Here is a 12,297-nt window from a genome sequence, read left to right as displayed (position 1 = left end):
AGTGATGGTGCTGCGGTAACAGATGAAGTGGACGGACTAGCTTCTGCTGACAAAGCCTTTTTCTGAAAGACTTTTGTCACTCTTTTGTCTCCTTTTAAATAATGGACTATTGAATCCAGGTTTAAAATAATTCAGATACAACTAAAATCGTATTGGTTTGATTCTTGTTTAAATATTCAGCTTTGAGAATGAAAAAAATGTGAAAACTTATTGGCTTTACCCGGCAATTAGAATTCTTGCTGACTGTTCCTATTTTCTCTCTCTGTCGTCAGACAAAAAGTAAACAGATGTTAGGGGAGAACATTTTCCAAGAAACCAATTTAATCACTGAAATTGCTTGAGGTCATGTTGCAGAAATATGCCGCCTCTCTGATCAGGCTCTGTGAAGGAACTTGTCCTACAGCAAACAATCAGTCAGTCCTGTTAACAAGCCCCAGAGTCAGGCTCCCCGCGCTCATCATTCCAGGCCCATCCATCACTAATACGAGCTGCCACGGCCGGAGACCTGCTGCCGTTACACGACAAGATAACAACGAGACGACAGCGAGTCTCTCCGGCTTCTACTGCGAGTTCCCAGTGTTTGTCAATTTAAACAGCCGAGTTTGACATCAGGTTTATTGTCACGTCGGGTTGTACGGCAGCTAAAGAGCAGATTGGTCCACATGCAGTAGCCGCAGTGTTGCAAATAGCCACTCAAGTCAAATCTAATTTGTTTGCTTCGAGCTCATAACTCCTGGATGAAAACAGAGCCAAACGCCTGCCTGCTGGCCTGTGGATTGTTCCATGAAGAAAGGCTTCTATGAGCCAGAGAGGAGGACTTGCTCTCATGTTTGAGGAGGACTTGGGGGGCCAGGAGGAGGAAGGACTGCGGGAGGGTGGGGGGTCCAGGCTCTGTCTTTGTCAGCGGTCGGTTTATCAGCACATGTGCCCCATTAATTAACCAACAGGGGAGCGGCGGTTTAGAGGCTGTGTCGGGGCTAACAGGGGGTAGTGGGGCAACAGCTCTCTGCCCTGATGCCCCAGGGGCAGCTGGGTACACCACCTGTTAATGAGCTCTGAAGTGGTCACTAATTGGACCTCTGACTGGGGACCACCCACAGAATCAGACAGAGGAACAGTGGCCACATGCAGTTTATGAGGCTTGCAGGCAAAATAAATGATATTATCCCCTTTAAGAAGTGTATCCTAACATCAGTAATTATTATAATATTGTACATTTTGAGGTGGACTACCATTAATTAAGTGTCTAAAAATGTAAATTTGATGTTTTGAAGCGATCTTTCATTTACAAAGTCGAAAATATTCAAGCTCAGTTCATGGACTTCATATTTTTAAGTGTTTGATGAGACTTGTGTGTCAAACTATTGTGTCACTAAAGGGGTGCTCAAAGTACGCACCACTAAAGAAGCCCTTTCTCACCGTGTTCAAGGAAAAAATACATTCCTTGATCGGCTCATTTATCCTGATGTGCTCCACAAACTTTATTGGATACTTACTTGGGTCATTTCATGGAAATCGGTTGCGTGGTGTTTGATTAATCTGCCAGACAAACAATCCAAAAACACTGGTGGAGGTAAACATTGCACATACACGCACATACACATGTTTTATGGAATTTAGCTTGTCAATTGTTGTAAGTGGTGTGTTAACTTTTTTTGTGTGAAAAGAAAACTCCTTCTGTTTGAACACATTTGTGTGTCGATACTTGTTCCAGCCCGTAATTGCTGTCGGTGCCAAACTCCTGCTTTGTCGTGAGCAGATGTTGTAATCTAATTTGTCTGTTTCCAATATGAAAGCTGTTGGTGTCAAGCTGCAAGTGTCAGACAGTTTATCAGACTCGATCTTCATGTTGTCATTTCATATCATTACACTTCACTCATGTGCATGTGTCTGAGTAACCTACGCGGTTATTTCTGTGTGACACAGAGACCCTGCTCTCCTGTAGGGTTTTTTCCAGTCGGACGCTGCTGTTTGGATAAATACACAGACTGAGAAGAGCCAGATTTAAAGGTTTGGCTCAGTGTGAGACCCTATAACTGTCCGATTAATTGCTACACTACAGGAGCAGCAGGGGGACACCATCACTGCATTTTCGAATGTATTCTTGTGTTTACTATTATTAATGTGCCCATAAAATGCTGTAAAGTGGGGTTTCGGGGTCATCACTGTGTTTGCAATGTGTGCTTTGATTTATGCCGTTCAATTCTCTAATGGGGGGCGGGGCAGACGAAACGAAGGGTCATCCCCGTCTTCGCACTCCGCCGGTCTGAAGTGCTCTCCGGTGAACAATTCTGTCGGCCCGTCTGCTGTTTATCAGAAGTGATGCCAGATCGCAGTGAGGAAACAGATACTTCCGACAGACTGCCACTCTGTCAGCTAAAGGGGTTGGATGCACTTTGATTAAGATTCCTCTTACCGCCCCCACCCCAGCCTCCCTGCCCAAATTAACCCTCTGTCACTGGCCCACAAAGAGAATGGGCATGGCCGAGTCTGATTTATTTCACACTGAGCCATCATCAGGGCACAGTCGGCCACCCATCTCCCCCCATAAGCCACACACACACCGCCCGGGCCCCCTTGGCCTCTCCTCCCCCCCACCCCCAGTCCCGCCCTCTCACCGCCTGTCACACACTCAACCTGTCACACTGGAAGAAGACACAGGCACAAAGACGAGCGCGTATCAAAAGAAGCTGATTAGCAATTAATGGTGCATCATTGTATTTTGCATCGGGACTGCGTGCACGGTGTATGTGGTGCACGGAGAGTGGCGTTGTCAATCATGCAGAGTGTGCCCTGGCCCTGCCTCTGCCGCCCTGCCCATGTGCTCTCTCCAGGGAGCAGCCACTTATGGCTATTGATACGGCAGACATGACTCCGTTTGACACCCACACACTTACGCCCAAGCTGAACAGCGGACAACGGGAACAACCTCCTGCTGAGCACAGACAGGAGCTGAACACTGACGACTGCAGAAACCTATAGTTTTTATGGATCTATACCCAACAACTGATTGACGCGTGTCTGAGGTTATTACTTTATTCGTCCCAGACACAAAGTTTTCATCATACACAACCGCTGAGATCGTGGATGATTGTTTTTTTGTTTTTTTTGCTGCAATGTGGGTGTTTGAATCCTGCAGCCAGAGACAGAGTTTACAAGGATGGGGCCTGGTTCTTCTTAGTGTGTCTGCGCTCTGCTTGTTCCATGGAGGCAGAGGGCTGGAGGTTTGGACCACGGGTGGGGAAAGTGGACAGAATGCGTCTGGGTTCTCAGTCCCTGTGGTGTTATTGTTGACAGAGATTGGAGTCGCTCAGGAAGGGGCCAACGATGAGACAACACCAGCTCCCACCGCGGAACACGACGATGACAACTCTTTGGGCTACACAGGTACTGATGCTGCGTTCCCACTTCCTCCTAACACTGAATATGTGTTGCTTATTTGTGACTTCACTTGGATGTTTGTCCTGCACTGAGCCAAGTGATAGATATGTGGCTGTTTTCACATTCATCTGCTGTGTGATGTGTGATGTGGAAACTTGATACTGCAGCACACACAGACTGAGAATTTATGTTTTTATTGAAGAAGGAAGCATCTTGTGACCAGCAAAGTTTTGAAATGAAGAATAATTTGAAATTTAATTCATAGCTCTGAACTTTGCAATGACTATCAGAATATTTTGATGTTGAAACTGTATCTGAAGGCTGTTTAGTGCACACAGGCAACACAGGCATGTGTTGTTTATAACACAAGTTATAAAAAACCCTTATATATAAGCCTTCACTGAGAAAAGCAATCAAAGCAAAATGCAGTTGGGGGCAGTTGTTTACATTTTACAATCAGAAATCACCCAACACTGGAGAAGTCTTTGGACAGAATAAATAAGCTTCGGCGTTGGACAGGAGTTTCCACATGTGTTTCCATGGCAGATATATAAAGTCTCCATCATGTGGCTGCAGCTGAAAGTGTCTTAGTTTGGAGTCTTGGAGGAGAAATGTTGGTGGAGCCAGTATCTACACAGGCCATAGAGCTCTGTAGGGAAATGAAGAGCCAGAAATGAGGGACAGAAGAGCAAACGAAAAGTCTGGAGAAAATTACTGATGACGCATGTGTTTTGTTTGGGTTTTCGGGCTCTTTCTCTACAGAGTGAGGTGGGGAGGGGAGGGGGGGTGTTCTCAGTTTGTCGTGGAATCACGGAGACCTTCCTCCCTTGGTGATTTACTGGACCTCACACAGTTTCAGCAAAGTGAAGGGAAGTCCACATTAACTGCCAAAACTGTTAGTTCTACCATGTGTGCGTTAGCCTGGCAATTTGAGATTTTATTTTGCATAAAATTCACGCAATAAGCAATTATCTTTAGAATCTCACTGGGCCTTTTAAACAAGAATTTTTTTTTAGCCCAAACTTATATTAGTACTTAATTATTTACATTTAAACTTTTGAGTTTTTAAAAGCCTTCTCGTGCCTTGAATGAGGGTTTGAAAGAGGAAAATCCTGTCACATCTGCCTCACTGCATTTGGGTTCATCTTTAGACTGATTTGTCCGGTGGAGTTCATCTTCAATCTGGCCTCTTAATCCCATCTGTGCATGAAAATGAAGGAAAGCGATCTGGCCCAGCCAGTGAATTGGAAATGAGACTAATGTGGTCTAATACCTCAGTCTGCCGCTGATAGAATAAAGTGGGCAGCTGCCAAAGACTCCATTTTCCGAGAGCGTGACTCGACGCATGGGAAAGTGAGGATAATCTTGACAGCTGCCAGTTTTAGCCAAGGTGAACATGCAGTTCACCTTCAAACGTTACAGTGAAGGAGACTTTCAGGAGCCTGCATGGTTGCGTGTAATTGTGAGTCTCGGCCATGTGATCTCAGTGACCTTCATGGAGAAAGAGATTCATTGATTTAAGAGTAAGTTCCTCCGTTTATCTGATCACACTCCTCACATGACATTGAGGAACAAGAGTTATCTGTCCTGTTAGAACCTGAAAAAAAGGATCGAGATACATCCAAGTTGAGGGAAGAACTTTGGACGAGCGTGATCGATACTAAGACCTGACGTTCTTGGCTTCATATAAAACAAAACCCACCCGGCACAGCACCAGGCAGTGACCTGGTGACGTCTCAAAGTCACCCGGGACTGACACAGCTGTGAGTTTTATAAGGAACCACATGCTGACCTGAAGTTAGCAATACATTACAAGTGTTTTTCATCGGTCCCCCAAGACTCTGACTCTCAGCCAGCTCTAAATTGTTTCCCGATATCAGAGAGCGTTGCACAGAACTCCATTCATAATAAATGAGACTGACCTGTGTGAAGGCAGTGGATTAGAGAGGCATGCTAAAAGTCTTGCACTTTGCTGTAGCCGCTGCTTGGCAGGAAAACACAGGGAGAGGAGACAGATCTTTGGTTGTTGTGACGTGACATGAAAAGCTCAGCGTGGCTTCAGAGAGCCCATCAGTGCATATATCCTCCCTCTCCGCTGACAGCGACCAATGCGTTTTGTCACACATCACAAAAGACAGCAAGTTTGGAGAGCTGCTGCATTTGTGTGGTTATGGAAATAAGTGAGGGGAACCGAGAGCTGCGAGCTGTCACCGCTGATTGGCTGCAGGATAAAGGGTCCAGACCACTGTGATACTGCGTTTTAAATCTTCCCTTTAAAGTGGTCGTCCCTGAACGTCTAGAATGAACCATTCACTGGACTGAAGGGTGAAGAGATGAGTGACGTGAAAACAAACAAGGCTCACTGAGAGCTGCGGAGTCAGAGAGGTGAATGTTGCTGAACAAATCTCCAAGTTCTGATAAATATCCATATGGTGATAATTTAAATGGTGCTCAGCCACTGATTTAAACAAAAATAAAAAAAGTATTTGTATAACTATGATGAACTGTAACATTTGCACCTTTAGGTGGATGAATGATACAGCACCGCATGTCAATCAGTTTTCAAAGACACAGAATCGACATTGAGTGAATGTAGGATTATTCACTGAGAATATTGCACCTACTGAGTATGAAGGGAACCTGACCCACCCAAGAGACTGGTGCAAGTACCATGGAGACATATTATACTCATACTCAGGATTATAATTTCAATTTGGGTTATTTCTTGAAAAGGTTTTCATCGTCTCACTGTCCATTGCTTCAGCTCCTCTTTTCAGCCTCTATTATAAAATGTTTGGTTTTAGCTCCTGTCTCTTTAAGACCCTCTGTGCAATAAAGCCCACTCTGCTCTGATTGGTCAGCTGGCCCACCCTGTTGTGATTGGTTAAGCATTTTTAACGCATTTAGGAAGCTCTTGTTTCATTTGTTAGGGGGGGCATGCCAGTCGTTAGGTTTGAACCGAGCGGAAGTATCAGCCGAATAACTGGCAGGAGTTTCAGGAGCATCAGGAGAAGTGTTCTTTTTCAGGGAGAGGAGATAACTTTAGACTTTTAAACTTTTATCTACAAAAAAACAATATAACACACTAGAGGAAAGAGAAAAACTGAAAAAGCATAAAACCTGTCCTTTAAGATAAATGCCCTTTATGATACATTAATCCTTTCTCCAGACGGGAATCACTTTCCTTCCTGCAACCAAATTTAAACATGACATTGTTTTTGTCTGAGTTAGCACGCTGACATTTTTCTCTGAGAGAATATAAACAGGGCTCTGCTGAGTTTGACCTGCGGCTGCTATAGAAAGAGCACATGCCGTCACTGAACTATGAATTCAAAGTGTTGCGTGACACAGTTCTGTCAGCTGACACTTTGTCACATGACACATCTCCACTGAAGTATACATTAGCCTTAAGCCTCATATATACTTTACAAGAATCTGTTATTAAGTGGTTATAGGCGATGGGAACCTGTTGGTGTTTTTAACTCATAGCTGTGACTGGATGTGGCAGATCCACGTATGTAGAACCAATTAGATGTCAACAGCTTTCAGAAAAAATGTCCATTTGCTTTCAGAAAAGACGTAAACATGTTTCCTCCAGCTTCCTTTGTCCTCCAGTAAGTTAATAAATGTTGTTTGACAGAGTGTCCGCAAAGAAAAATTTGGCAACAAGTATTTTGATGTGTGCCTAACCATCACTGAGGCATTTGCACCATTATGCTGGTGGTTTTGGGCAAGTGGAGATATTTTAATTTGTGTGGAGAAAATAACTTCCCCTTATTGATCCCACACAGTCCACTGAAAAACCAGATATTCGAGTTTTCCACCAACAATTAAAAGCAACATACATTTGTGGATCAGCGACTCTGAGGACAGTTAGAGCTCCACACACAAACGTAACCCAATGCACATGTGTCAGATAATCCTGACCCACACTTTTAACAATCTTAATTTAACGCGTATAAAGCAAAAATATAACTACGATTATATTTACCAATTTTGGGATGCTTTTTTTTTACATTTGATGATTGGTTTATTTATTTGTGTAGATTGGACAACACATTACTCACAAATTGTCAATGTCAACTTTCAAAACGTTTCATTTGAAGCATGCGAGATACACAATTGTTTTATTGGTCCCAATTATTGTGACTAATTTCTCTCCATATTTATTTCTCTGACTGTTTAACTATTAATGCAGTTTGACTCCTGATTTGTTTTAGAGATTAAACATAATCTGCCACATTGCCGTTATCTCTAAGATGGTATGAATGTAGTCATATTTTTTCGCCGTACAGTTTAACTCCCATTCACTTGCACATAGACTCATCCACCTTTTATGAGAAGATCGTGTTACAACAGTTTTCTGCTCACATTCATAACTCTGCAGAAGGTCAGTGGGTGGAGAGAGGCTGTCCGATCTCTCCATATTGAGTTGAAGGTGGAGTAAATACATGGCACTAACAGCTTTACAGCATGAAGGAGATGGAGAGCTTCACTCTCCATTCGTCCTTTGCACTCGTTACTTGGCTGCTGCTCTCGCCTTGAGTCCCCACCCTCAAAAAACCAATTTCCTTGACAGTGTCACCCCCACGTATATTACCCAGGAGTCACCACAGCATCAGTGTGTCACGTCTCCTCGCCACTCACCTAATGTTCATCAGTCTCAGGGCTCGAGTAATCGTGATATGCGAAAAACAAAGTGAGTGCTGCATGTTCATCCAGCCGCACTCTCACATTTTATCCCCAGTACAGCCGTACTCATCTCCTACCAGTGTAACAATAGAGAAAGATTCCATGGCCACGCCTGGAGGAGCAATTCACTTGAGATATAATTAGTAATATCCATGCACTAATGTCCGACATGCAGCTCCCCCACCGCCTCTGTGCTGCTTAGGCCAGTGGAGGGTTTGCCCCCCCCATCCCAATCTCTTTTCATCTCCCTGAGCCGCACAGCTCAGCTTAGCACCGTCCCAGGAAATAGCTCTATTAGCCATTCTTGTCAAGATAGCGTGCGGAGTAATGTGGTCAAGAGGCACTGAAGATTCGAGATGGGAGCTAGCGCCAGTGTGCAGGGGTCCAAAAGCACCAAAAGACAATGAGAATTCAATTTGAATATTCAGATTCACGTTTCGAGCGTCCTCAAGATAATTGGGGAGAAGATTGGATGTAGGCTTTTGTTAAGTTGTAGTCATCAGCTGCTCCTGCCCAGTCAAACGCTCTTTAATGTCTCAGTGAAAGTGTTTTCTTATGGTGCAAATGGGTCAAATTCGTCACAATCTCAATGGGAACAGACGGGAATCCTGTGGCTCCTTCAACGCAACAGTTAATGGTTCACGTAGCTTCTGTAACACAAACTCTGAATTTTTAATTTCACATTCGTGCTATGTGATCTGTGATCTCTCTGACTGTCCATCACTAACATATATAAAACATTTTTTGTTATAATTATTACTCTCTGGGAAATTGGTGAAAATGTAAAAAGAAAAAGAAAATCGTACCAAAAGAGCAATTTCTTGGCTCTTGCACAATCTGAATTTGATCCTTTCTGTCTTACAGAAATCTGAAAGTCTAGAGGAGCTGTATCAGTAAATAGTTTTAGACCTCTCATGTGTGTGAGAAGCCTGGAAGGTTTAAACAAAGGAAATCTAATGTACGTAAACCACAGGTTCATGTGCCCAAACATTGCAAAACATAAATGACACATGAGGCCGATTAACACCTTTTATATTAAAAGAATGGGGCCATTTTGAAACATCCAGTTTTTCATCCTTAATACCTTGACACAGCAAGACAGCAAACCAGTGTGGTCAGTGCTGTATTAGCTTAGCGCTCCTGCCAAGACCAAGAATTCCCTCAACAGACCAGTGTTATATAATGTTGGCTGCACAGGTGTTTGGTTTTGCTGGAGAACTTAAATAAGTAATGATCCATAAAATCCAAACCACAACTTTGTAGGGACTTTGAAGAGAAATTAGTTTTTTTAACTAAAATAACAAGTGTTTTAAACTCTGTCGATAAAACCGTAATAATTTATATATTCTTACTTATTTTTACATTTATCTCAAATCTAAAATTGAACTACTTTATTAAACAAATGTATTGAAGATGCAAATCCATCTATGACGCAGTACAACCTTTATAAATCACAGCTTTTTTAAATAACCAACCGTCTTTGACTTTATTTGTTTGTTCTTTTTCCAAAGGTGCCTTTGCTTTTCGATCAGACATTTTCATGAGCCAACACGTAGAAAGAGCTTCTCCACTTCACTGACAGCCCTGTGGACTCCTCCCTGCACAAATGACTCTGATAACTGTGACTATGACTGGCGGCTTGATGATCTGTAGAAAAAACAATTTCTGGTTTTATTAGCAGTGATGTGACTCATGCTTAGTCACGTTAACGTTCAGCCAGAGCCACGCAGGCCTGTGTCTGTGAGACGCGGTTTGAGCTGGGGGGGGGCCCTGTGGCCTGTGGAGACTCAGCAGTGCGACTGTGTCTCAGCAGGACTCAGTGTCTGTGTGAACGAGAGGAGAATATCATGAGATTGGGGGACGGCTGTAAATCTGAGCAGCACCTGCTCCCTGGACTCCGGCGCGTGGTGTGAGGTCAGCAGCGCCAGATATCCCATCGATCATATTTATTACATTCGTCCCAGCGCCAGTTTGTTTTGGCAGCTGATCGCACCAGGGAAAGAGAGAGAGAGGAAGAATAGGCTTTTTATTTGAGAGAGGGAGGAATGTTTTTTAGCATGAGCAGTGTCTTTGCATTTCTCTCTGCTCAGGGTCTACAGAGAGAGATCAGTCACCGATGTTGGCTCTAAGGCCCCAATTGAAACCACAACTACTGCAGAATGATATTCTAAGTACAGCTCTGGAAAGTTTCTGGACGTTTTAACTTCGAGGAAGAAAATAAATATTATCGTCCCCTGAAATTCGCAACTCTGCGGCACTGTGGGTTTTGCAGCCGAGGTTTGCGGAGAATACTGAAGGAGCAATTTGTGTTTTTACTTCTTTGATTGATTTGGTTTTAATAATACGAAACCCAAACGGTTTGAATTTGGTATGTTTATCTAGCCCAAAAAAACTAGAGAATGTATTTTGATCCAGGCATCAACTGACATTTTATCTGCAGCAGTGGTGTCGCTCCAGGGATATCAATGTCAGTTTGTCGGTTGGTTAGTTCGGTCCAGACTGAAATATCTCTACGACTGCTGGATGGATTGCGATGACATTCTACACAGATAAATATGATCCTCAGAGGACAATTTAAAATGACTTTAGTGATCTTCTGCCTTTTCATCCAACACGAGACTGACTTTACAGTTTGGAGTGAAGCATCAAAACAGCTATTGGATTGATTGTGAGGAACTGGCAGCAGGGGATTTGTGTCCTGCTCAGAATGAATTGTTATCTCATTATGTGACTCCCTGGCTTTTCATCTGGTGCCAGCATCAGCTCAATTTCTAATTTATGACCAAATGTCTGCAAAACCAATTAAATATTGCTAATTAACAAATATTAGCTCACTAACACACAGTGCTAACCATTATACATGCATGCTGTGAGCATGTTAGCATGCTGAGGTAGCATTTAGCTCAAAGCAACATGAGTACAAACTCACAGAGATGATAGCATGATAGTCTTTTAAGAATAAACTGCAGTCTCAAAATACAAAATATGTTTTTGATAACTGACTAAAGTAATTTGTGAATATTAGATTATCTATGGCAATGCTTTTCCCCCATCACATAACGTTTTTACTAGATTTTCATGTCTGGAGTCAATCGTATACTTTAACATTTTAGTGACAACATCCGGAATGTGCAGCTGCTTCTCTTATATTCAGTTGTTTTCAGCTGTCACTGTCACATTCGTTCACCAAAAACATTTAAAGGCTGAGCAAGAAAACTACTTTTGAAAAGCTAAACCTGCGGCCCTGTGCAGTTGCATGACTCGGGTATAAAGAAGAAGTTTTTGAGCTCCACTCTCGGTCAGGATCTCGTCCCCTGCTCTCTCGCTGCCACGTGATTGGCTGAGGTCCAGCAGTGATAAGAACAGAGGAATCTCTTGGCTCACTCACCCTGAGCCCCACTCTCAGCCGTTAAAGCTCTCCTGTCTCTAAACCAATTACGCCAGTTAAGCGTGAAACACAATCCTGCTTAGTTTTGACATCACGCATCTCTATGCGGGGAGGCAGCGAGCAACAGGTCGCTCAAAACAAGCTGCGTTCGACAAAAAGAAGAGCGACTCAAGGACGGTCAGAGACACTGTAATATTGTCTAATCGTGCTCAGATCCGGTCTTTGTGTTACACCAGTGCAGACGTGCGTAGATATTCACAAAGTAGATACTGCTGCATAGTAATATTGATGGTGAACACTTGCAATTAACAGAACAAACTGAGCATCTTTCCATTTGGAACAGAATCTCAAAGGAGGAAACTTTAAACTGAAACAACTTGTGAAGGAAATTAAAGGTTGTATATAACATGTTAATTAGCAGGGAGCAAGATGTGTCGTGATGTTGTTAGTTTACTTGCAGGATGCGTACTTACAAGAAGACTGCATCCTTAACTCTTAATGCTTTCACGTCTTATTAGAGCCATCAAGTTTTTTTCTACCATGCGTGAAACTGTTTCCTCTCCAACTCCGTCTTTTCTAAAAATGCGTTAGCACTGCGTTTATCTATGATTAGCATTTTTTCTGAAGTGCAGAACGCTCATGCGAACTTTGTTAACGTCCGCCGCCGCAAATACTCCAGCGACAGCCTGCATCTTGATGTTGCTGCCAGGATGTTATGTGATAGCTGGGTTATTTTAATCAGCCTCCACAGGCCATGTCGAGGCCTGACGCTAAACAGATGCTAATATGAGGCCCATTAAAAGACACAGGGTAAGAAGGGATTGAGTGTGCGCGGG

General features: G+C 43.2%; 1 protein-coding gene across 6 annotated transcripts in view; it reads left to right on the top strand.

Moving 5' to 3' along the window:
• robo1 (roundabout, axon guidance receptor, homolog 1 (Drosophila)) overlaps positions 1–12,297 on the top strand; it is a 210,719-nt gene that overhangs the window by 69,979 nt on the left and 128,443 nt on the right. For 5 of the 6 annotated variants that reach the window (XM_047339574.1, XM_047339575.1, XM_047339578.1 and 2 more), the window contains one exon: positions 3,298–3,387. The exons of the other annotated variant lie outside the window; for it this stretch is intronic. In XM_047339574.1, the coding sequence (XP_047195530.1) occupies positions 3,298–3,387 (90 nt within the window). The remainder of the gene's footprint in view (positions 1–3,297; positions 3,388–12,297) is intronic. 6 annotated transcript variants of the gene reach the window in all.

The sequence above is a fragment of the Hippoglossus stenolepis genome, chromosome 4 (assembly GCF_022539355.2).
Source record: "Hippoglossus stenolepis isolate QCI-W04-F060 chromosome 4, HSTE1.2, whole genome shotgun sequence".
NCBI lineage: Eukaryota > Metazoa > Chordata > Actinopteri > Pleuronectiformes > Pleuronectidae > Hippoglossus > Hippoglossus stenolepis.
This window is presented reverse-complemented; position numbering and strand designations above follow the sequence as displayed.